Consider the following 27372-nt stretch of genomic DNA (forward strand, 5'->3'; position numbering starts at 1 on the left):
ACAGAGGCGGCAGGTAGCCCAGCGGTTAAGAGCATCACTGCTTCGAATTCCCAAGCCGACTAGTTGAAAAATCTGCCGATGTGTCCTTAAGCAAGGCATTAACCCTAATTGCTCCTGTAAATCGCTTTGGATATGTCCGTCTGCTAAATTACTCAAATGTAAATGTATACAATCATATATTCATACTACACATTAATGTATACAGTACTGTGATGTCTGTGCTGGCCATTTACTTAGCTCATCCACTCCCTGTCCTACAGCTGGACCCTGTGGAGAAGGAATGGATCTACTCTGCTGCATGTGGTTGTCTCTCTGACCTCGCCCAGCTGCTACAACAGGAGCCCTCCCTGGCCAACAAGAAGGTAACCCCCCCACATGGCTCACCCCAACGTTGGCTTTAAAAATGTGTTATAAGTCACCCTCATTATTCTGTATACCATTGCAATATAAATGTTGTGGATGAATAAGTAGCCATGTTTTAATTGGAGTCAGGTAAAAGTATTCTGAGATGTTTAACTCAGAGCACCACACTGATATTGAGTTTTTTCCTTCTTTCCTTCATTTGGCTTTTAAAGGACTTCACCTCGGTGAGTATACTTTCTCCAAACTTTTGAATATAATAAATATGTATACTTCATGTGCATGAGCGGTCTACATAGAAGAGTGTATGTTATGACCTGCATGAACTATGTAGTTAGTTTGACTAATATTGTTTCTTTTCTGGTTGGAATCTGCTATGTTGTGCCTGCCTGTGACCATGACTGTCTCTCTCAGGGGGTAAGTAGTCTGACTGTTGATATCCCACTGTATGGGCAGTCTTTATATGTTCTGTCTCTAAATTCTTGACCACTTAAACTTCTTATGGCTGCAGGGGCAGTATTGAGTAGCTTGGATGAAAGGTGCTCAGAGTAAAGTCCCAGTCCCAGTTGCTAATACAGTGGGGCAAAAAAGTATTTAGTCTGCCACCAATTGTGCAAATTCTCCCACTTAAAAACGATACATGGCCCCACTCATTCTTTCCTTTACACGGATCAGTCGTCCTGATCCCTTTGCAGAAAAACAGCCCCAAAGCATGATGTTTCCACCCCCATGCTTCACAGTAGGGATGGTGTTCTTTGGATGCAACTCAGCATTCTTTGTCCTCCAAACACGACGAGTTGAGTTTTTACCAAAAAGTTATATTTTGGTTTCATCTGACCATATGATATTCTCCCAATCTTCTTCTGGATCATCCAAATGCTCTCTAGCAAACTTCAGACGGGCCTGGACATGTACCTGCTTAAGCAGGGGGACACGTCTGGCACTGCAGGATTTGAGTCCCTGGCGGCGTAGTGTGTTACTGATGGTATACTTTGTTAATTTGGTCCCAGCTCTCTGCAGGTCATTCACTAGGTCCCCCCGTGTGGTTCTGGGATTTTTGCTCACCGTTCTTGTGATCATTTTGACCCCACGGGGTGAGATCTTGCGTGGAGCCCCAGATCGAGGGAGATTATCAGTGGTCTTGTATGTCTTCCATTTCCTAATAATTGCTCCCACAGTTGATTTCTTCAAATCCATCTGCTTACCAATTGCAGATTCAGTCTTCCCAGCCTGGTGCAGGTCTACAATTTTGTTTCTGGTGTCCTTTGACAGCTCTTTGGTCTTAGCCATAGTGGAGTTTGGAGTGTGACTGTTTGAGGTTGTGGACAGGTGTCTTTTATACTGATAACAATTTCAAACAGGTGCCATTAATACAGGTAACATGTGGAGGACAGAGGAGCCTCTTAAAGAAGAAGTTACAGGTCTGTGAGAGCCGGAAATCTTGCTTGTTTGTAGGTGACCAAATACTTATTTTCCACCATAGTTTGCAAATAAATTCATTAAAAATCCTACAATGTGATTTTCTGGGTATTTTTTTATTCTCATGTTGTCTGTCATAGTTGAAGTGTACCTATGATAAAAATTACAGGCCTCTCTCATCTTTTTAAGTGGGAGAACTTGCACAATTGGTGGCTGACTAAATACTTTTTTGCCCCACTGTATATGCATTTTATTAGTATTGAATAGAAAACACTCTGCAGTTTCTAAAACTGTTTGAATGATGTCTGTGAGTATAACAGAACTAATTTGGCAGGCAAAAACCTGAGAAGAAATCCAAACAGGAAGTGAGAAATCTGAGGTTGGTCGATTTTCAACCCAGCCCCTATTGAATACACAGTTGGATATGGATAAAGTTGCACTTCCTAGGGCTTCCACTAGATGCCAACCATCTTTAGAAACTTGAAAGAGGCTTCTACTGTGTTGTGGAGCCGGATGGGAGCTCTTTGAGTCAGTGGTCTGGCAGAGAGCCAGGTCCTGGTCACGCGCATTTCACATGATAGCGACCTGCGTTCCATGGCTTCTCTACAGACATAGGAATTCTCCAGTTGGAACTTTATTGAAGATTTATGATAACAACATCCTAAAGATTGATTCTATACTTAGTTTGACAAGTTTCTTCGACCTGTAATAACTTTCGAATGGACCTGGATGAGCGTTTGGATTTGTGTACTGAACGCGCTAACAAAAGTAGCTACTTGGACATAAATAATGGACATTATCGAACAAATAAAGCATTTATTGTGGAACTAGGATTCCTGGGAGTGCATTCTAATGAAGATCGTCAAAGGTAAGGGAATATTTCTGTTGACTCCAACATGGCGGATAATTGTATTTATTTTCTGAGTTTTGTCTCAGATTATTGCATGGTTTGCTTTTTCCGTAAAGTTTTTTTTAAAATCTGACACAGCGGTTGCATTAAGGAGAGGTATATCTATATTTCCATGTCTAGCAATTGCATTTATCGACATTTATAATTAGTATTTCTGATGATGTGGCTCTCTGAGGGGGCAGGGTAGCCTAGTGGTTAGAGAGTTGGAGTTAGTTCTTAACTGACTTGCCTAGTTAAATAAAGGTAAAAAAATAAATACAAAATATCACCGGATGTTTTTGGAACTAGTGATCATAACGCGCCAATGTATACTGAGATTTTTTGATATAAATATGAACTTTATCAAACATAACATACATGTATTATGTAACATGAAGTGCTATGAGTGTCATCTGATGAAGATCATAATTTTCTCTATTTGTGCTTTTTGTGACTCCTCTCTTTGGCTGGAAAAATGGCTGTATTTTTCTGTGATTTGGTGGTCACCTAACATAATCGTTTGTGGAGCTTTTGTTGTAAAGCATTTTGGAAATCAGACACTATGGTGGGATTAACAACAAGATTACCTTTAAAACGGTATAAAATACATGTATGTTTGAGGAATTTTAATTATGAGATTTCTGTTGTTTTGAATTTGGCGCCCTGCATTTTGTCATATCGATCCCGTTAAAACCTCTTGTGACTAGGGGGCAGTATTTTCATTTTTTGAAAAATAACGTTCCCAAAGTAAACAGGATATTTTGTCAGGACAAAATGTGAGAATATGCATATAATTGACAGTTTAGGATAGAAAACACTCTAAAGTTTCCAAAACTGTAAAATTATTGTCTGTGAGTATAACAGAACTGATATTGCAGGCGAAAGCCTGAGAAAAATCCAATCCGGAAGTGCCTCATGTTTTGAAAGCTCTGCGTTCCAATGCGTCCCTATTGAGCAGTGAATGGGCTATCAACCAGATTACTTTTTCTACGTATTCCCCAAGGTGTCTACAGCATTGTGACGTAGTTTTACGCCTTTATGTTGAAGAATACCCGTAAGCGGCTACATTGTGTAAGTGGTCACCTGATGGCTCTCAGAGTGATTCTCGCGTAAAATACAGAGGTAGCCATTTTTCCAATCGGTCCTACTGAAAAACCAATTGTCCCGGTGGATATATTATCGAATAGATATTTGAAAAACACCTTGAGGATTGATTATAAACAACGTTTGCCATGTTTCTGTCGATATTATGGAGCTAATTTGGAATATTTTTCGGCGTTGTCGTGACCGAAATTTCCGGTCGATTTCTCAGCCAAACGTGAAGAACAAACGGAGCTATTATATTGGAGCTATTAAAGGAACATTGGCTATCTAACTGGGAGTCTCGTGAGTGAAAACATCCGAAGCTCATCAAAGGTAAACAATTTAATTTGATTGCTTTTCTGATTTTTGTGACCAAGTTACCTGCTGCTAGCTGGACATAATGCTATGTTAGGCAATCGATACATTTACACAAATGCTTGTCTTGCTTTGGCTGTAAAGCATATTTTGAAAATCTGAGATGACAGGGTGATTAACAAAAGGCTAAGCTGTGTCTCAATATATTTCACTTGTGATTTTCATGAATAGGAATATTTTCTAGTAGTATTTATGTCTGTTGCGTTATGCTAATTAGTGTCAGTCGATGATTGCGCTCCTGGATCTGGGATGGGTTGTCACTAGAGGTTAACAGGATTGCAGCCCTAAGAAGTTTTAAAAGTGCCTAACAACAATAGCCTATATTACGTGTATTTTCGTTGCTCATCATTATCAACAGGTAAAAAGCAGTGTCAAACCTGCTCCTAACTCCCAATTCCATATGTACTAATTGCAAATAGTCAACATTCCATAGTTTTTGTTTTACTTAATTGTATTTTAAAAACCCTGTGATGTAAAAACATCAGATCATGCATTTCCTGCGGTGCCACTATCAAAAGGATTATGAAAGATAGCTTTTTAACTCCTGAACCCCCCGCCCGACAACCCAAATCCCTTTATTGGTGTCCCTGTGCGCTCAAGAGATTTGGGTTTATGTTTGTTGTCCCTCCCCTCTGTTGGGGTTCTCACACTGTCCTGTTTCAGACCACCTTCTAAGACCTAACCTTAAGCCCCTGCCATCACCACACCCACCCGGAAAATATTCAAGGGTCGCCATTGAAGTGCAGGGAGATGGGAGGGGGGGATTAGAGAGAGACTCTTAATGCTCCACAAAGACTTCAACCACTTAAAGATAATCTAAAAGTTATAGAGCAGGCTGGGATTAATTGAAGAACAATTTTGGTTGTGTCCTCGGGAAGATGCCTAATCTCCCTCGGACGGCTTTGATGCCCACCGAACCACCACCCTTTGGCGGTGAAGTCACCCGTACCTAGGGCCTGAGTTTGAGGAGGTCTGGGTGCCATTTGTTCCTTGGTCTGAGGTTGTAACTGACTCTGTGACCTACAAAGATAAGACCATTCATAAACTTTCACAATAGCAGATTCATTGTGTAGCCTTACTCTCCCCCTCAACCGTCATTAACTAAGACTTGCTTATTCAAAGACCAACAAATTTTAACCACATTTAACATATAGATGTAGGATCTTCATTTGATCACTCTTTTGTTGGTGAGAATTTTCTAGCACCACAGGAAATGCAGATGAGATTTGTGATTTCCATAAATTCACTGAAAACCCACACTAACACATGGTAATATTAACAGAAACATAAGCGTTTTGCTGCAGCTGCAATAACATCAGAAAAATATGTGTACAAATATGGACCAATAAAATTAGATTTTGATTTGACCGTATTGTACTTTTCATGTTACCTACTTTTAGCTAGCTAATAGCCTCCGAAGTATTGGGACACTGGCAATGACAAAATACATTATTTACCATTCATTTCTATTGGGCACAACATAATCTGAAACACAACCAAGACAAACAGCAAATGCATCCAACATTCAACTTGATGTAATCATTGTGTGTTCTGAATATAGGACCAAATATTTTACTTTTTAAGTGCATTTGGTCCAATACCTTTGGTACCCTAAAATGGGGGGACTATGTACAAAAAGTAATTTCTAAACGGTTAACCCACAAATGATGAAAATAGCATCAAATTAAATCTGACAGTCTGCACTTTAACCTAATAATCATTGTATCATTTCAAACCAATGTGCTGGAGTACAGAGCCAAAACAAAAATTGTCACTGTCCCAATTATTTTGGGGCTCACTGTATGTCAAATTAAGATCCTACACCTGTATCATATTCCTTCGTCATCTCCATCTCTCTCTTTTTCTTCATCAACATGTGACATGGGCTCCCCCCTCCTGCCATGTTGGACTGGGATGTACTTCCTTTTACCCTGTCCTGTAGTTTGTAAGTATATCATTCTCCAATCCCTCCTCAGTGGTCTTACTATGAACAGCAAGGTGTCACACAGGCCATAGGTCATTTTGTCAGATGTGTCTCCAGTTGACCAACCCTCTTTGGCCACTACTTACTTACCTCCACAATGGGTGTATGACACACACACACACACACACACACACACACACACACAAAAAGTTGGTCATCAGTCAAGCAGGCAGGCATGCGGGGGTTGGCCCCACCGAGCTAGGACAGGAACGAGAGGCACGTGGAGGGGTTGAGGCCACATCCTGTCTGACCTCATCCGTCACTCCTGCCCACTAGGGGACCCGCCGAGCAGCCACTCAAACGACCCATCCGACCAATCCGTCTTCAGCGTGTGACAGGACAGACAACAGAGATAGAGATACTCAGAGCCAGACTTCATCTATCACAATCTGTCTCCCAGACTGGTTTTTGACATCTAGAGGTATATCTTCCCCCATGCTTCTATGATATCTGATATTGAGGTTTTGGTATAGTTCACTGAGGTTGTGGTATATAGTGCACAATGCAGGAGACAAAGAATAACCATCGTGGGCATAAACAAGCATGAATAATAATCACAGATTGTAAGCTCATACTTTCTAACAAACTAAAGGAGATGATTGATTGACATATTTTGATTGACATAGGAACCCTGTTCCATGTCTGGAGTCAGACTCAGACACACAGGTTGTAGTTAACAGGCTGACATCTGTAGCAGCCCATGTTTTCACCTGCCGAATAGCTTGTTATTACACAGCCTGAAGTGCTCAGTGCTCAGAGACCCATTGACAAGAGTAACACAGTTGATCACAACAGCAGCACTGTCAGACAGGTGGATGTGGTGTGCATGGGAGTTTTCATGTGTGTGCATGTGTTGTTTTGTGTGTGTGTGCATGTCTGTCTGTGTATGTTGTATGTGAGAGTTTGTGTGTGTGTCTTTGAGTATGTATGTGTGTGCGTGTTGTCTCTGAGCGTGTGTGGTAGGCCCACAGCACGGAGGGGCCCCAGTGCTGTTCTTCTGACTGCGTGCTGACAGTGGTGCGTTGCTTGGGTGGGTCTCCCCTCTCTCCCCTCTGTGGGTCACACCAACACCATCAATCTTCCCCCCCCCCCCCCCCCCCCCGTGACAGGCGGCTGGGCACCCCTGTTGTGCGCACAGTGCAGTGTTGTTTTGTAATTAGGCTCAGTCAGATGGCAGGAAACCATCCCACCACCTCCCTCCATCTCTCTACTCCTCCTGTGCACAGCTGGGCCAATGCCTCAGCCAGCCTATCAGAGCTCTCAACCTGATCTGATTCACTCTGTTTAAACTCCTTGTTAGAGGAGTAATGACACTATGCTAATTATTATCTACTAAATAACCACCACTGGGAATGTACATGTATCTACAAGTATTTGTGTATATACCAATACAAGTATCTTTGTGTACTTAGACATAAAATGGCAACTCCTGTGTCAGTGTTGTAGTAAAGTGCTTTTGTTATGTACAGTATAGGGAATTCGTCTGTATTTTGTAAATGGCTTACATTTCCCTCCTTGTTTTGGCCACAGACAGCTCTACACTGGGCAGCCAAACATGGCAAAGAGGACATGGCTGCCATGATGGCCAATGCAGGGGCTGACGTCAACACTAAATCTGTGAGTATTAGCCTAGTGTTTAGAGCATTGGACTAGTAACCGAAAGGTTACAAGATCGAATCCTGAGCTGACAAGGTAAAAATCTGTCGTTCTGCCCCTGAACAAGGCAGTTAACCCGTTGTTCCTAGGCCGTCATTGCAAATAAGAATTTGTTCTTAACTGACTTGCCTAGTTAAATAAAGATTTTAAAAAAGGTACACCGTGGGTCGTTCCACGAAGTGAGTTCCTTTTGCGTCCCTTTGATATTTTAAGTAGACATTGTGCACAAATATTTATTTTTAAAAGCCTGTTATATTAAATGAAGTGCCCATTAATACAGACCACATGGAGAATTCAATAAATCTGATTTTCTATATGAATAAAGGCTTGCTAAAGTGCCAAAATGTGCATTTTGAAATGTCCTTCTGTGCCCCTCTGTGACTTCTAGGAAGATTTTAACCCACTTGATCCCAACATTTCTGAAAGTTTTCAATATAATTGTAAATTTTGTTGCTGTGACAGTCATTTCTGAAGATTGATATTTAGTTCATGTTAATATTAATAAAAAATAAATAAATGGCCCTCATTTTAAGGTCAACCCTGTTATGTGAACCGAACTCTATTTTTAAGAGAGATTTTATCTAATCTAATAGTCAAATAACAGTGTAAAATCAGGTGAGCTGATTCTATTCTTTTGTGTTTTGTGGTGGAAAACTGAGTGGGTCGAGCATAACATGTCAACCATGTTACCCATATATAGACAGGCTAGAAATCAACAATTTCAATATTTTTTGTGAAGCATGCATTTAATTCCTGTTGTGTTGCACACAACAAGCTTCCATTCCGCCTGTCACAAGACATGGCTGATTTAAGATGAACTTGTCAACCCTGTTATTTTATTCAGTAATTAATAGGTATGGGAAAATATGTTTTTTATTAAGTTGAACATGTGTTCTTCATGACAAAATCTTAAAACTAAGTTAAATAAAAAGTTGTTGCACTACTCAAAAGGGACTTTGAGTTTGAGTTTAAGTGCTAATTAAGCACATTAATCAACATTTCAGTAAAATAGCAAGCCGGCTCATTTTCAATTGCAGCCCCGGGACAGGTTATTGTTTTGTGGATTGACTCCTGTTTGGCACACCTGCATTTGGGGAGTTTCTCCCATTCTTCTGTATAAGAAATTAGAATGGTCTGTTACAAAATATTGTCTTACTGTACAGCTAATAACATTACTCCTGCTTTTATTTTCTTTCAGCATGTGAGTATCTCCTCTTTCATCTAAGTGTATCATGCACAGGAAGTGATCTGGTAAAATAGGTACTGTATGTTGTTGTCTGTATACACTATTTGGAGGCTGGCCAGGCAGCCTCTGGGTTGCAGCCGGGTTAGATGTAATTTTGCATCATAATGGTTCCTGTGAAGATACCGCTTTGCGAATGCATTACAGTAGTCACACACACACACACACACACACACACACACACACACACACACACAGTGTCTACTAGTAAATCAAGCCACATAATGTTCTTTCCCCTAAACACTGTCGGAATGTATTACCGTGCCAAACTCACAACTATGGCAATTTTCAGGGAATTACTAGCTAATTATGTATTTGGTCATTAGGTTTTGTTGCCATAACCTCTGGTAATTTGTATATTCTCTCCTTTCATGTATTCATTGGCTGTGTTGGGGCCATGGGAAACTGTAGGGGGTAGGTATTAAAACGCCTTGTACATTTTGCCATGGTTGAACCTTGAACCCTGCACACAGTAGACATCAGAGGTTATGTTCAAATAGCTATGTTATCCCATTTGCATTTTCCCCCAATGTTTTTGGTGGGGAACATACAGTATAGACACATTTGCATGATTTTGCCCTTTTTGTTTTGCAGGGCTATACACCCCTGCATATTGCAGCATTGCATGGCCATCGAAACATTTTGGAGCTGCTCATTGGAACATATGGTAAATGACAGGGAAAGTTAACTCACTTGCTTTTTGTCTTTGGGGTGTGTAATGAAAGGTATCAGTCATTGTCTCGCGTCAGATACCGCGATAGCTGTCTGCACTGTTCTGTCTGATAACTCGCAAACATTCATGGAATAGCTAAAAATAAATTTGGCTACAATATGTTGTCCTCACATTCAAAAAATTTACCAAGGTGACTTCGTCCACTGAGCCCCCTTTCATCCTCAAAAGAGTCAGTTAATCTGACCCAAAATTATACACCTGTAGCTAATATTGATGGGGCCGACAGAGATGGCCGGCTTGCTTCGCGTTCCTAGGAAACTATGCATTTTTTTGTTTTTTTACGCGTTATTTCTTACATTGGTACCCCAGGTAATCTTAGGTTTCATTACATACAGTCGGGAGGAACTACTGAATATAAGAGCAACATCAACTCACCATCAGTACGACCAGGAATATGACTTTCCCGAAGCAGATCCTGTGTTCTGCCTTTCACCCAGGACAACGGAATGGGTCCCAGCCTGCGACCCAAAACAAAGACGCCGTAAAAGAGGGAAACGAAGCGGTCTTCTGGTCAGACTCCGGAGACGGGCACAACGCACACCACTCCCTAGCATACTTCTCGCCAATGTCCAGTCTCTTGACAACAAGGTTGATGAAATCCGAGCAAGGGTAGCATTCCAGAGGGACATCGGAGACTGTAACGTTCTTTGCTTCACAGAAACATGGCTCACTCGAGAGACGCTAACGGAATAGGTGCAGCCGGCTGGTTTCTTCAAGCATCGCGCCGACAGAAACAAACATCTTTCTGGTAAGAAGAGGGGCGGGGGCGTATGCCTTATGGTTAACGAGACGTGGTGTGGTCACAACAACATACAGGAACTCCCCTGATTTAGAATTCCTCACAATAAAATGTCGACCGCATTATCTACCAAGGGAATTCTCTTTGATTATAATCACAGCCGTATATATTCACCCCCAAGCAGACACATCCATGGCTCTGAACAAACTTTATTTGACTCTTTGCAAACTGGAAACCACATATCCTGAGGCTGCATTCATTGTAGCTGGGGATTTTAACTAGGCTAATCTGAAAACAAGACTCCCTAAATTTTATCAGCATATCAATTGCGCAACCAGGGCTGGAAAAACCTTGGATCACTGCTATTCTAACTTCCGCAACGCATATAAGGCCCTGCCCCGCCCTCCTTTCGGAAAAGCTGACCACGACTCCATTTTGTTGATCCCTGCCTACAGACAGAAGCTAAAACAAGAAGCTCATGCACTCAGGTCTGTTCAACGCTGGTCCGACCAATCTGATTCCACGCTCCAAGACTTCCATCACATGGACTGGGATATGTTCCGCACTGCGTCCAACAACAACATTGACGAAAACCAGCCCCGTCACTGACCAGGGTGTCTTGCTCCCAGGCAGACTAAATAACTTTTTTGCCCGCTTTGAGGACAATACAGTGCCACTGACACGGCCCGCAACCAAAACATTTGGACTCTCCTTCACTGCAGGCGATGTGAGTAAAACATTTAAACGTGTTAACCCTCGCAAGGCTGCAGGCCCAGACGGCATCCCCAGCCGCACCCTCAGAGCATGCGCAGACCAGCTGGCTGGTGTGTTTACGGACATTTTCAATCAATCCTTATCCCAGTCTGCTGTTCCCACATGCTTCAAGAGGGCCACAATTGTTCCTGTTCCCAAGAAAGCTAAGGTAACTGAGCTAAACGACTACCACCCCCCGTAGCACTCACTTCCGTCATCATGAAGTGCTTTGAGAGACTAGTCAAGGACCATATCACCTCCACCCTACCTGACACCCTAGACCCACTCCAATTTGTTTACCGCCCAAATAGGTCCACAGACGATGCAATCTCAACCACACTGCACACTGCCCTAACCCATATGGACAAGAGGAATACCTATGTGAGAATGCTGTTCATCGACTACAGCTCAGCATTTAACACCAAAGTACCCTCCAAACTCGTCATCAAGCTCGAGACCCTGGGTCTCGACGCCGCCCTGTGCAACTGGGTACTGGACTTCCTGACGGGCCGCCCCCAGGTGGTGAGGGTAGGTAACAACATCTCCACCCCGCTGATCCTCAACACTGGGGCCCCACAAGGGTGCGTTCTGAGCCCTCTCCTGTACTCCCTGTTCACCCACGACTGCATGGCCATGTACGCCTCCAACTCAATCATTAAGTTTGCTGACAACACTACAGTGGTAGGCTTGATTACCAACAACGACGAGATGGCCTGTTGGCTTGTCACCAAAAGCACTCACAATCTTCTACAGATGCACAATCGAGAGCATCCTGTCGGGCTGTATCACCGCCTGGTACGGCAACTGCTCCACCCACAACCGTAAGGCTCTCCAGAGGGTAGTGAGGTCTGCACAACGCATAACCAGGGGCAAACTTCCTGCCCTCCAGGACACCTACACCACCCAATGTCACAGGAAGGCCATAAAGATCATCAAGGACAACAACCACCCGAGCCACTACCTGTTCACCCCGCTATAATCCAGAAGGCGAGGTCAGTACAGGTGCATCAAATCAGGGACCGTGTCACGTAGAGTAGGCCAGATGGCTAAACTGGATAACCTAACCTCTATCAAAATAAAAAGATGGCGGAGCCGCAAAAGTTATTCTGTGCAAAGGTGTTTATTTACAAGTGATTCCGGAACAAAAAACAACAGTACTGCCATCAACGTCTACCTTATGGGACAGCTTAAAAACAATGCTGCCCCATCCACAGCTCAATCCAAAAAATGCCTCCTTAGAGTCTGGAGAGAGGCTCCTTTTGTAGGGCTAGCCCCTCCCCTCAGAACAATTAACCCTAATTAATTAATCAATTAACAATACAAACCTACATTTTCCATGAACTAAACATACTAAAGGATATACATTGCAACACGGTTTTAAACAATATCACAACATAACATTTACAACATTACATCACTACTGACAATATCTTTCAATATGCCCATATGCATTAATGAGCCATTTGGGACAGGCACTATAAAGCCAACCCAATTCCCTTAGCTCGGGTCCTTTTCCAGCATACCCGGAAGCTACAGAGATGGAGAGAGAGGAACAGAACAAACAAACAATGCGCTCATCCACAACATTGATAAGTATAATAATTATTGTATCTCTCAAATATGAACATTGACAAGTGTGAAATGCCTGCACCAAGACAGAAGTTAATTTGTGTGTCGACCCACATTGTTAACTTATGGTATAATGGCGCAGGGAGGAGTGATGAATATGTGTGTGCGTTAAAGAACCAAATGCTGCCTGCGGCCAGTGACGGACTTCTACGTCACAGACCGAGAGACTGAAAAACAGCTTCTATCTCAAGGCCATCAGACTGTTAAACAGCCACCACTAACATTGAGTGGCTGCTGCCAACACACTGACTCAACTCCAGCCACTTTAATAATGGGAATTGATGGAAATGTATGTAAAATATATCACTAGCCACTTTAAACAATGCTACTTAATATAATGTTTACATACCCTACATTATTCATCTCATATGTATATGTATATACTGTACTCTATATCATCTACTGTATCTTTATGTAATACATGTATCATTAGCCACTAACTATGCCACTTTGTTTATATACCCTACATTACTCATCTCATATGTATATACTGTACTCGATATCATCTACTGCATCTTGACTATGCCGTTCTGTACCAAATCAAATTTATTTATATAGCCCTTTGTACATCAGCTGATATCTCAAAGTGCTGTACAGAAACCCAGCCTAAAACCCCAAACAGCAAGCAATGTAGGTGTAGAAGCACGGTGGCTAGGAAAAACTCCCTAGAAAGGCCAAAACCTAAGAAGAAACCTAGAGAGGAACCAGGCTATGTGGGGTCCTCTTCTGGCTGTGCCGGGTGGAGATTGTGACAGAACATGGCCAAGATGTTCAAATGTTCATAAATGACCAGCATGGTCAAATAATAATAATAATCACAGGCAGAACAGTTGAAACTGGAGCAGCAGCACGGCCAGGTGGACTGGGGACAGCAAGGAGTCATCATGTCAGGTAGTCCTGAGGCATGGTCCTAGGGCTCAGGTCCTCCGAGAGAGAGAAAGAAAGAGAGAATTAGAGAGAGCATACTTCAATTCACACAGGACACCGGATAGGACATGAGAAGTACTCCAGATATAACAAACTGACCCTAGCCCCCCGACACATAAACTACTGCAGCATAAATACTGGAGGCTGAGACAGGAGGGATCAGGAGACACTGTGGCTCCATCCGAGAACACCCCCGGACAGGGCCAAACAGGAAGGATATAACCCCACCCACTTTGCCAAAGCACAGCCCCCACACCACTAGAGGGATATCTTCAACCACGATCCTGAGACAAGGTTGAGTATAGCCCACAAAGTTCTCCGCCACAGCACAACCCGAGGTATTCTTTATCCTTTTACACGTGTGTGTGTATAAGGTAGTAGTTTTGGAATTGTTAGGTTAGATTACTACTGCATTGTCAGAACTAGAAGCACAAGCATTTCGCTACACTCGCAATAACATCTGCTAACCATGTGTATGTGACAAATACATTTTATTTGATTTGATTTTTTCATGAGCAAGTCTTCACTACCTAATTCTACATCTAGTTAAGATGTTTTGTGGTTGTAGAGTCCGTTTTTATGAAATTTGAAATGTGCATTAAAATGTTACTAGTTAGCTCGCAAGTATCAATTCAAATTGTATTTGTCACATGCACCGAATAAAACAGCTGTAGACTTTACAGTGAAATGCTTACTTACAAGCCCCTAAACAACAATGCAGTTTAAAAAAATATGAATAAGAATAAGAAATAAAAGGAACAAGTAATTAAGGAGCAGCAGTAAAATAACAATAACGAGACTATATACAGGGGGTACCAGTACAGAGTCAATGTGCGGGGGCACCAGTTAGTCGAGGTAATTTAGGTAATATATACATGTAGGTAGAGTTATTAAAGTGACTATGCATAGATAATAACAGAGTAGCAGCGGCATAAGATGGGGGGGCGGGGGTGGGCAATGCAAATTGTCTGGGTAGCCATTTGATTAGATGTTCAGGAGACTTATGGCTTGGGGGTAGAAACTAGAACCCTTAAAAGCTTCGATACCGCTTGCTGTGCAGTAGCAGAGAGAACGGTCTATGACTAGGGTGGCTGGAGTCTTTGACAATATTTAGGACCTTACCCTGACACCGCCTGTCAGAGGACGGCCCTAACAATTGTCAAAGACTCCAGCCATCCTAGTCATAGATGGTTCTCTCTGCTGCCACACGGCGAGCGGTACCGGAGCGCCAAGTTTAAGTCCAAGAGGCTTCTGAGCAGCTTCTGCCCCCAGGCCATAAGACTCCTGAACGGCTAGTCAAATGGCTACCCAAATTATTTGCATTGCTGCTGCTACTCCCTGTTGTTGTCTGTGCATGGCCACTTTAGTTACTCTTTCTACATGTACATAATTGCCTTGGTTGCCTCGATGCCGGTGCCCCCCGCACATTGACACAGTGCCGGTGCCCCTTGTGGTTAGCCCCGCTATTGTTATTTACTACTGCTCTTTAATTATTTGTTATTCTTTTCTCTTACTTTTTGGGGGGATTTTCTTCAAACTGCATTGTTGGTTAAGGGCTTGTAAGTAAGCATTTCACTGTAAGGTTTACACCTGTTGTATTCGGCGCATGTGACAAATAAAAATGTGATTTGATTTTAAAGGTGGTATTTTTTCCCTCTGGTTACACGTTTAACATGCTGATATAAATTTGGTAAAACCGATTTAAGTTTCCCTGCGTTAAAGTCCCCGGCCACTAGGAGCGCTGCCTCTGGATGAGCGTTTTCCTGTTTGCTTATGGCAGAATACAGCTCATTGAGTGCAATCTTAGTGCCAGCATCGGTCTGTGGTGGTATGTAGACAGCTACGAAAAATACGAGATGAAAACTCTCTAGGTAGATAGTGTGGTCTACAGCTTATCATGAGATACTCTGCCTCAGGTGAGAAAAACCTTGATGCTTCCTTCGATGTCGTGCACCAGCTATTGTTTACAAATATACAGTTTAAGTCAGAAGTTTACATACACTTAGGTTGGAGTCATTAAAACTCGTTTTTCAACCACTCCACACATTTCTTGTTAACAAACTATAGTTTTGGCAAGTCGGATAGGACATCTACTTTGTGCATGACACAAGTAATTTTTCTAACAACTGTTTATTTCACTGTATCACAATTCCAGTGGGTCAGAAGTTTACATACACTAAGTTGACTGTGCCTTTAAACAGCTTGGAAAATTCCAGAAAATGGTGTCATGGCTTTAGAAGCTTCTGATAGGCTAATTGACATACAGTAATTTGAGTCAATTGGAGGTGTACCTGTGGATGTATTTCAAGGCCTACCTTCAAACTCAGTGCCTCTTTGCTTGACATCATGGGAAAATCAAAAGAAATCAGCCAAGACCTCAGAAAAAAATTGTAGACCACCACAAGTCTTGTTCATCCTTGGGAGCAATTTCCAAATGCCTCAAGGTACCACGTTCATCTGTACAAACAATAGTACGCAAGTATAAACAACATGGGACCACGTAGCCTTCATATCGTTCAGGAAGGAGATGTGTTCTGTCTCCTAGAGATGAACGTACTTTGGTGCGAAAAGTGCAAATCAATCCCAGAACAACAGCAAAGGACCTTGTGAAGATGCGGGAGGAAACAGGTACAAAAGTATCTATATCCACAGTAAAACGAGTCCTATATCGACATAACCTGAAAGGCCACTCAATAAGGAAGAAGGCACTGCTCCAAAACCGCCATAAAAAAGCCAGACTACGGTTTGCAACTGCACATGGGGACAAAGATGGTACTTTTTGGAGAAATGTACTCTGGTCTGATGAAACAAAAATAGAACTGTTTGGCCATAATGACCATCGTAATGTTTGGAGGGAAAAGGGGGAGGCTTGCAAGCCAAAGAACACCATCCCAACTGTGAAGCACGGGGTGGCAATATCATGTTGTGGGGGTGCATTCCTGCAGGAGGGACTGGTGCACTTCACAAAATAGATCGCATCATGGGGAAATAAATTTATGTGGATATATTGAAGCAACATCTCAAGACATCAGTCAGGAAGTTAAAGCTTGGTCGCCATTGGGTCTTCCAAATGGACAAATTCACCGAACTTATTGTGGGAAGCTTGTGGAAGGCTACCCGAAACATTTGACCCAAGTTAAATAATTTAAAGGCAATGCTACCATTTAACATTCTTAAAATAAAGTGGTGATCCTATCTGACCAGAGACAGGGATTTTTTACTAGTATTAAATGTCTGGAATTGTGAAAAACTGAGTATAAATGTATTTGGCTAAGGTGTATGTAAACTTCCGACTTCAACTGTACATAGCCTGTCCCACCTTGTCTTACGAGACGCCGCTGTTCTATCCTGCCGATACAGCGTATAACCAGTATGTTGATAATGTCGTCGTTCAGCCACAACTCTGTGAAGCATAAGATAATACAGTTTTTAATGTCCCGTTGGAAGTTTAATATTCCTCGTAGGTCATCGATTTATTTTCCAATTATTGCATGTTAGCTAGTAGAACGGAAGGCAGCGGGGGTTTATGCAATCGCCAACAAATTCTCAGAAGGCAGCCCGACCTCCGTCCTCTTTTTCTTCGTCTTCTCTTCGCGCAAATGATGGGTATTTGGGCCTGTTCCCGGGAAAGCAGTATATCCTTCATGTCGGGCTCATCGGACTCGTTAAAGGAAGAAAAATCTTCTGCCAGTTAGTGGTGAGTAATCGCTGTTCTGATGACCAGAAGTTATTTTTGGTCATAAGAGATGGTTGCAGCAACATTATGTACAGAATACGTTTTTAAAAAACTTGTTACAAACAACGCAAAAAATGAACAAAAGAACACAGTTGGTTAGGAGCACGTAAAACATCAGCCATCTTCTCCTGCTCCATGATACCAATTATTCCATATAAAATGGATGGCAGGGATGCTAACAACGCCCGTTAACACACTAAACATGGAGTACTTCTGCTAGCTAGCTAGTTTATTTAAGTTCTAGCTAATGGATAAATTTGTTTTCATGATAACCCAGTTTTCCCTTGATTAGTGTGCCGAGTTTTACAGGACAGCTGACTGCTCTCTGCGATTTATTGTGTTGGACAAATGTTATAAAGTTTGCGAGACACAGTCCTAGCTGTCAGAGTGAGATACATGGTGATTTCTGAGAACAGCTCCATAACTTTGGTGCCATACAACTTCATCAACAAGCTGACAAACAAGCTGACAAACTAGCTACCATATGGCCATTCAAACAAGCTTGTACTAGGCTGCTAGCTGGAGCAAGTTTGCTCAGCTGATCGAGCATGGTTTGCCATAGTAGCCAGAGCATCATAGCTACTGAGAGGGGAGTGATTTTCAGAATTAGTAACTAGTGTTAGGCGGATGAGGATAATCGTGATTTTTAGAGATGAGTTCCACGTCCTACAATATAGATTGGTTGAGGGACGAGCGTTGTATAAGAGTGACACCATCTGACGTGAGACATTGGGGTGTCAATGCAACAGGTCAGCTATTATCGATTGCCCCCCCCCACCCCAAGAAATTTCTGAGTCAATGTTTGACATGTCTTTCCTCTTCTCTCAGATGCGAAGGAGAACCTCCGGGACTACAGTGGCCATCTTGCATGCCAGTACCTGAACATCAGGGAGCCTACAGAGGATGACAGAGCAGCTCCAGAGGAGATACGTGAGTGTCTCTTACTCTCTTCTTTTTGACTCCAATGTCTCTGAAATGTTGTCTAAATGTGTATGTGGCTTTGTTAATAAGATCTGAACAGAGCATGAAAAGGTCACTCTTAGTTAGGTTTCAGCCTTTACATTCACTCTTAGAAAAAAAAGTTGCTTTCTAGAACCTAAAAGGGTTATTCGTCTGTCCCCATAGGAGAACCCTTTAGAGAACCCGTTTGGGTTCCATGTAAAACCCTTTTCACTAAGGGTTCTACATGGAACTGAAAAGAGTTCTACCTGGAAGCAAAATGATTCTCCAAAGGTTCTCCTATGGGGACAGCTGAAAAACCCATTTAGGTTATAGATAGCACTTTTTGTATTATACAGCTATGGTGGTCCGTATTTTGTTACATCAGAATTCCCTGAGTTCCATATGGCCCAGGCCAGAGACCGCAGCAGGAACAGGAAGTTGACCTCATTGTTCCAGTCCAAGAAGAAGTGGGGCTCAGCGGAGGAGCTAGCCCCTGTAGAGGAGGAAAAGGTGGCACTTGCACCGCATCAACTCATCGTCCCCGCATTCAGACCCAGGAAATTCTCACGCTGAGAAAGTAGGTAACCAAATGCCCCAACATGCATTGATGACATAAGTACATGTTCAGTCAGTGTATGTTTATTGGAATTTGAATGTATGCTTTTATGGTATGTATGCTTGTGTGTCTCGTGCCTTCAGAAAGTATTCAGACCCCTTGACTTTTTCCACATTTTGTTACATTACAGCCTTATTCTAAAAATTATTAAATACATTTTTCCCCTAATCATCTGCACACAATACACCATAATGACAAAGCAAAAACAGGTTTTTAGAAATGTTGCTAATTTAAAAAAAAATGTAAACGGAAACATCACATTTACATAAGTATTGAGACCCTTTACTCAGTACTTTGTTGAAGCACCTCTAGCATCGATTATTCTTGGGGATGACGCTACAAGTTTGGCACACCTGTATTTGGGGTGTTTCTCCCATTCTTCTCTGCAGATCCTCTCATGCTTTGTCAGGTTGGACGGGGAGCGTTGCTGCACAGCAATTTTCAGGTCTCTCCAGAGATGTGTGATCGGGTTCAAGTCTGAGCTCTGGCTGGGCCACTCAAGGACATTCAGAGGCTTGTCCTGAAGCCACTCCTGCATTGACTTAGCTGTGTGCTTGGGGTCATTGTCCTGTTGGAAGGTGAACCTTCGCCCCAGTCTGAGGTCCTGAGCGCTTTGTAGCAGGTTTTCATCAAGGATCTCTCTGTACTTTGCTCCGTTCATCTTTACCTTGATCCTGACTTGTCTCCTAGTCCCTACTGCTGAAAAATATCCCCACAGCAGAATGCTGCCACCACCATGCTTCACCGTAGGGATGGTGCCAGGTTTCCTCCAGATGTGACGCTTGGCATTCAGGTTAAAGAGTTCAATCTTGGTTTCATCAAACCAGGGAATCTTGTTTCTCATGGTCTGAGAGTATTTAGATGCCTTTTGGCAAACTCAGAGTGGGCTGTCATGTGCTTTTTACTGAGGAGTGTCTTCCATCTGGCAACTCTACTCTCTGGAGCTCTGTCAGATTGACCATCAGGTTCTTGGTCACCTCCCTGACCAAGGCCCTTCTTCCCCGATCGCTCAGTTTGGCTGGGCGGCCAGCTCTAGGAAGAGTCTTGTGGTTCCAAACATCTTCCATTTAAGAATGTTCGAAGCCACTGTTCTTGGGGACCTTCAATGCTGCAGACTTTTTTTGGTTCTCTTCCCCAGATCTGTGCCTCGACACAATCCTGTCTCTGAGCTCTACAGACAATTCCTTTGACCTCATGGCTTGGTTCTTGCGCCGACATGCACTGTCAACTGTGGGACCTTATATAGACAAGTGTGTGCCTTTCCAAATCATGTCCAATCAATTGAATTTACCACAGGTGGACTACAATCAAGTTGTAGAAACATCTCAAGGATGATCAATGGAACAGGATGCACCTGAACTAAATTTCGAGTCTCATAGCAAAGGGGCTGAATACTTATGTACAGATGAAGTTGGAAGTTTACATACACCTTAGCCAAATACATTTAATCTCAGTTTTTCACCATTCCTGACATTTAATCCTAGTAAATATTCACTGTTTTAGGTCAGTTAGGATCACCACTTTATTTTAAGAATGTGAAATGTCAGAATAATTGTAGAGAGAAGGATTTATTTCAGCTTTTATTTCTTTCATCGAATTCCCAGTGGGTCAGAAGTTTACATACACTCAATTAGTATTTGGTAGCATTACCTTTAAATTGTTTAACTTGTGTCAAATGTTTCGGGTAGCCTTCCACAAGCTTCCCACAATAAGCTGGGTGAATTTTGTCCCATTCCTCCTGACAGAGCTGGTGTAACTGAGTCAGGTTTGTAGGCCTCCTTGCTCGCACACGCTTTTTCAGTTCTGCCCACAAATTGTCTATAGTATTGAGGTCAGGGCTTTGTGATGGCCACTCCAATACCTTGACTTTGTTTTCCTTAAGCCATTTTGCCACCACAACTTTGGAAGTATGCTTGGGGTCATTGTCCATTGGAAGACCCATTTGCGATCAAGCTCTAACTTCATGACTGATGTCTTGAGATTTTGCTACAATATATCCACATAATTTTCCTGCATCATGCTGCCATCTATTTTGTGAAGTGCACCAGTCCCTCTTGCAGCAAAGCACCCCCACAACATGATGCTGCCACCCTCGTGTTTCACGGTTGGGATGGTGTTCTTCGGCTTGCAAGCCTCCCCCTTTTTCCACCAAACATAACAATAGTCATTATGGTCAAACAGTTCTATTTTTGTTTCATCAGACCAGAGGACATTTCTCAAAAAATGATGATCTTTGTCCCAATGTGCAGTTGCAAACCGTAGTCTGGCTTTTTTATGGCGGTTTTGGAGCAGTGCCTTCTTCCTTACTGAGCGGCCTCTCAGGTTATGTCGATATAGGACTCGGTTTACTGTGGATAAATGTACTTTTATACCCGTTTCCTCCAGCATCTTCACAAGGTCCTTTGCTGTTGTTCTGGGATTGATTTGCACTTCTTCCACCAAAGTACGTTAATCTCTAGGAGACAGAACACATCTCCTTCCTGAACGGTATGAAGGCTACGTGGTCCCATGGTGTTTATACTTGCGTACTATTGTTTGTACAGATGAACGTGGTACCTTGAGGCATTTGGAAATTGCTCCCAAGGATGAGCCAGACTTGTGGAGGTCTACAATTTTTTTCTGAGGTCTTGGCTGATTTCTTTTGATTTCCCCATGATGTCAAGCAAAGAGGCACTGAGTTTGAAGGTAGGCCTTGACATACATCCACATGTACACCTTCAATTGACTCAAATTATGTCAGTTAGCCTATCAGAAGCTTCTAACGCTATGACATAATTTTCTGGAATTTTCCAAGCTGTTTGAAGGCACAGTCAACTTAGTGTATGTAAACTTCTGACCCCATGGAATTGTGATACAGTGAATTATAAGTGAAATAATCTGTCTAAACAAATTGTTGGAAAAATTACTTGTCATGCACAAAGTAGATGTCCTAACCGACTTGCCAAAACCATTGTTTGTTAACATGAAATTTGTGGAGTGGTTGAACATTTGTTTTAATGACTCCAACCTAAGTGTATGTAAACTTCCGACTTCAACTGTAAATACCTATTTACGTAATTATTATTTTTTTCATTTTTCAAACATTCTAAAAACCTGTTTTCCGCTTTGTCATTTTGGGATATTGTGTGTAGATTGCTGAGGATTTTTATTTATTTAATCCATTTTAGAATAAGGCTGTAATGTAACAAAATGTGAAAAAGTTAAGTGGTCTGAATACTTTCTGAAGGCACTGTATATATGCTTTTATGGCGTAGAGAGCTCTAACTATTGACCTGTTTTTTTGTTTGTTTATCGCTTTGATTGTATTGTAGCAATCTTCAAACATTATTTAATTGTCATTTTATTCAATTTAAAAAGTCTCATTTTATTCTAGAGAGAAAAATGTTACAAAAACTTTACATATGGAGACATTTTGCATTCTGCATTGATTTTTGTCTTGTTCTTTCAATTTAGTCTGTATTTGAATTTACTTGCCTTTTTCTCACACCGTGTTTAATTATGAAAGCGAACAAGCAGGTAGAATGCAAACATTATTTCTCGTTGCGAGGGCTGATGTGACATTCCAGATTTGAAGTGCCATGTTTATATGTTGAGTGCATTCTGTTGTCAGTTGGTTAATAAGGGATGTTGTTTTGTATAAGTTCACCCTCAGTATTTACATTGTATATCTATTGAAGGTCAAAACAATAACAGATTATTGGCACAGAATAGTCAGTTCACAATGAAGTGGCTGTCTTATAAGATTTTGAAACAAGAGTTAATTGATGTGCCATGACTTTCCATCGTGTGTTTTTTCTCAAGTTGTCAGTATTGCCTCAGTCTGAACATGCTTCTGATCAAGCTTGTTTTGTTTTGCACATTATTTATATTTTAGTAAATATTTTGATATTAAACTGCCATTTTGTGCTACAAATGTTGTATCTTCACTTTTTAATCTTTTTGACAGCAACAGTAGGGTGAATTTTACCAAGTAAACTTAGTTCTTAAATGGGTACTTATATCAGCTGTGGTTTTAAGATTACTCAATGCATAATAAAATAATTTCCTTATACATAGGGGTAATATAACAAGATTACACTTAATTAAATATTCAGCTTTAACCCCATAGTTCCTCTCACATTATGACTCCTCCTCCCCAACAACAAGAAATGAAACTTGTGAGAACGCATTTTAAAAAAAAATGGTAATACACTCACTTGTTTTCTAAGCCTCCTTTGATCTACATCAACCTCCTCACTCCTCACTTTGCACTTTAAATATCGGTCCTGGTTACTCTCCATAAGGCTTTAGTCCTTAATTCCAGATTAGTCGAAAAGGGCAGCACCACTTGCTTTTGGGGTTTGGGGTATCAGAAGACATGGAGGCACAGAGGCAAGTGTTTTGTGCTTCAATTCTGAAGAGGGGGAGGTTGTTGGGGGATGGGATAAGAGGGGAGTTTCTGTAATAGATACTTATCTTACTGCCCTCAAGCCCTCAAACAAAGTCCCCCTATGAAGAGATTATAACCCAGGGAGGGCACATTAACCCTAATTCCATGCTTTGAGGCCTAGGCACCCCATACAAACCCCCTACTCACATACCCCACCCCCCCGATATCACCCCCTGCCCCACTGCCTAGCCCCCCATACCATCACCTAGCCTGGCTATAACTACCCCTTACCCTACTTACATCTACCCTTCTGTTGTAGGGGCTACCTTGTATCTGGCCCATGTATGAGGAGACCTTGTGGCTACACACTAGGGGTATGTGTGTGTGCGTGCATCCGTGTGTGCTCGTAAGCGTGTGTGTGTGTGTGGGGGGGGGGGGGGGGGTAGCGGGGAGGGGCTTAGGGTTAGTGTTTCAATAGCACGCTGTTTCTAATGAAAAGCTTTCAGGGGTGCATACTGCTGTGTAACCGATTCCCCTCTCTGAAGAGATTAGGAGCTACATTGTTGGTTTGGTTGCTCATTTCCATGAGAGCACTGCCTCCCACCAGCGCCTGCTTGCTATTGTTATCAAGGGGTTGAAACACAGAGAACCAGTGCCCCTGGCTTCCTTGTAGCCTTTGTTTTACAAATCGGCCAAAATGTAGATGTCACGTCACAGATGCTTTACAAGCTCATTATGCTGGCTGTGGAGGTATAGTAAAAAAAAATCTGTAGCTGCATGAACTTCAGTTTGTTACATTTTGAAGAGTTGCTTTCTTCTGCTTCCTCCATTTCCTAGCGCTTTAACAAAACAATCTTACATTATTTTGAGCAACATTATAGATATTACAATGAATGAAACATATTCTACTATGGTTTAAATGTAGCGTTTCATGCCCATGCACATCGAGTAGCAGTGAAATGATTTGCCACAAATATTAGTGTATGTTAGCAATGAAATATTTCTCATATTGTGGATGGTTATTTGCTAATGATGATAATAAGTGGAATCTTGTAGCATGTAGAAGAAGTACTCCCATGTCACGTTATATGTTCTGCTGTAGCTACTGTCATATAGTATATGTGCTCCCAGGTGGCGCAGCGGTCTAAGGCACTGCATCTCAGTGCAAGAGGTGTTACTACAGTCCCTGGTTTGAATCCAGGGTGTATCACATCTGACTGTGATTGGCAGTCCCAAAAGGCGGCTCACAATTGGCCCAGCGTCGTCCTTAACTGACTTACCTAATTAAATAAAGGTTCAATAAAAAAATACAAATAAATGTGTGTCTGTGGGTGTTCACTATAACATTTTCTATAATATGTCATTCTGTGTCTACATTGCTATTCCTGACTTTAATGAATAAACCATGTACACTCCTGGGCAGCAGGGCATGTTGACTTGCATATGCGTGATGGGGGCCACCTTACCAAATCAAAGTTTATTGGTTGCGTACACAATTTTGCAGGTGTAGCAAAATGCTTATGTATCTAGCTTCAGCAACGCAGCAATATCTAAAAATATATTAACAATGTACACATAAATCCCAAATTAATAAATAAATAGCAAGAAATTATTATATCAAATCAAAAATCTAATTTTATTTGTCACATACACCTGTTTAGCAGATGTTATTGCAGGTGTTACGAGCAATGTCAGAGTCCGGAATACAAATCAAATTCTATTTGTCACATCCTTAGTAAACAACAGGTGTAGACTAACAGTCAAATGCTTACTTACGGGCCCTTCCCAACAATGCAGAGAGAAAAATGAAAAACAACCTAAAATGACACGAGCAATGAATATACAATGAGTAACGATAACTTGGCTATAGACATTGCCTTCAGCATGTATTCATACCCCTTAACTTATTCCACATTTTGTTGTTACAGCCTGAACTCAAAATGGATTAAATAAATGTTTTTCATACCCATCTACACACAATACGCCATAATGACAAAGTGAAAAAACATGTTTTTAGAAATGTTAGCAAATGTATTGAAAATTAAATCCAGACATATTTAATTTACATAATTCACACCCGAGTCAGCACTTTGTAGGAGCACCTTTGTTGATGATTACAGCTTTGAATCGTCTTGGGTATGTCTGTATCAGCTTTGCTCATCTGGATTTGGGGATTTTCTCCCATTCTTCTTTGCAGATTTTCTCAAGTTCTGTTAAGTTAGATGGGGTGCGGCTGTGAACAGCAATCTTCAAGTCTTTCCACAGATTTTCAATGGGATACAAAGTCCTTGACTGGATCACTCAAGGACTTTCACATTCTTGTTCTGAAGCCATTCCAGCATTGCTTTGGATGTATGCCCCCAGTCTAAGGTTGTTTGCACTCTATAGGAGGTTCTCATCAAAAATGTGCCTGTATTTGACTCCATTCATTGTACCCTCTAACCTCACCAGTCCCCTAGTCTCTGCCACTGAAAAGCATCCACATAGCATGATGATCCACATAGCATGATGATACCATGATACGTAGGGATGGTGTTTTCTCCAGACATAGCGCTTTGCATTCAGGCCAAAGAGTAACATTTTTGTCTCATCAGACCACGGAATCTCATAGTCTTTCACATGCCTTTTTGCAAACTCCAGGCGTGCTGTCATGAGATTTTTTCTCGATTGGCTTCCATCTGGCCACTCTCCCATAAAGCCCAGATTGGTGAAGTGCTGTAGAGACTTGTCCTTCTGACAGGTTCTCCCAAATCAGCCAAGGAACTCTGTAGTTCTGTCAGAGTGGTCACTAGGTTCTTGGTCACCTTCCCATCCAAGGTCCTTCTTGCCCGGTGGCTCAGTTTGGTTGGACAGCCAGCTCAAGGCAGTGTCTGGGTAGTTCCATATTTTTTCAATTTCCCAACGATTGAGACCACTTTGCTCTTGGAAAAAGTTTATTGGACTTCATGGTATAGTTTCTGCTCTGACATGCACTGTCAACTGTGTGGGACCTTATATAGACAGGTGTGTTTCTTTCTGAGTCATGTCCAAACAATTGAATTGGCCACAGAATGACTGCAAGTTGTAGTGACGTCTCAAGGATTATCAAAGGAAATTGGATGAACCTGAGCTCAATTTGGAGTGCCATAGCAAAGGGGTGTGAATACCTATGTAAATGAGATTTCTATATTTCATTTTCATTCACTTTGTTAAAATTTCTAAAACTTGTTTTCACTTTGTCATTATGGGGTATTGTGTGTAGATGGGTCAAATAAAAAAATCAATATTGAATTCAGGCTGTAACACAACAAAATGTGGAACTATTTAGCAGTCTTATGGCTTGGGGGTAGAAGCTATTCAGGGTCCTCAGTGTCCTGTTGGTTCCAGACTTGGTTAGCGTGGCAGATGTGTGAACACTGAGCTGTAGTCGATGAACAGCATTCTCACATAGGTGTTCCTCTTGTCCAGGTGGGACAGGGTAGTGTGGAGTGCTTTAGAGATTGTATCATCTTTTGATGCGTTGGGGCGGTATGCAAATTAGAGTGGGTCCAGGGTGTCTGGACTGATGGAGCTGATATGAGCCATGACCAGCCTTTCAAAGCATTTCATGGCTACAGATGTGAGTGCTACAGGGAGATAGTTATTTAGACAGGTTACCTAGGCACAGGGCCAATGTGGTTTGCTTGAAACATGTAGGTATTACAGACTGGGTCAGGGAGCGGTTGAAAATGTCAGTTAAGACACTTGCCAGCTGGTCAGCGCATTCTCTGTGTACGCATCCTGGTACTCCATCTGGCCCTGTGGCCTTGTGAACTTGTTTAATGGTCTTACTCACATCGGCTATGGAGAGCAAGATCACACAGATCCAGAATAGCTGGTGCTCTCATGCATGGTTCAATGTTGCTTGCCTCGAAGCGAGCATAGAATAATTTTAGCTTGT

The 27372-nt window shown here is 42.0% G+C and overlaps 1 protein-coding gene across 4 annotated transcripts in view; it reads left to right on the forward strand.

Annotated features, from left to right (window-relative positions):
- The window catches only part of LOC110532605 (ankyrin repeat domain-containing protein SOWAHC), a 30608-nt gene extending 7611 nt beyond the window's left edge, over window positions 1-22997 (forward strand). For 2 of the 4 annotated variants that reach the window (XM_090185136.1, XM_090185138.1), the window contains 3 exons: window positions 261-362; window positions 576-587; window positions 775-1871. In XM_090185136.1, the coding sequence (XP_090041262.1) occupies window positions 261-362; window positions 576-587; window positions 775-846 (186 nt within the window). In that variant the 3' untranslated portion in view covers window positions 847-1871. Of the gene's footprint in view, window positions 1-260; window positions 363-575; window positions 588-774; window positions 1872-5096; window positions 5112-7640; window positions 7728-9603; window positions 9677-18354; window positions 18457-18853 lie in introns of those variants that run through there. The other 2 variants (XM_090185139.1, XM_090185137.1) reach the window with 2 other exon arrangements.
- The last annotated feature ends 4375 nt before the right edge of the window (window positions 22998-27372 follow it).

This window comes from Oncorhynchus mykiss, chromosome 9 (assembly GCF_057628025.1).
Source record: "Oncorhynchus mykiss isolate SJ-2025 chromosome 9, ASM5762802v1, whole genome shotgun sequence".
In the NCBI taxonomy this organism is placed as follows: domain Eukaryota; kingdom Metazoa; phylum Chordata; class Actinopteri; order Salmoniformes; family Salmonidae; genus Oncorhynchus; species Oncorhynchus mykiss.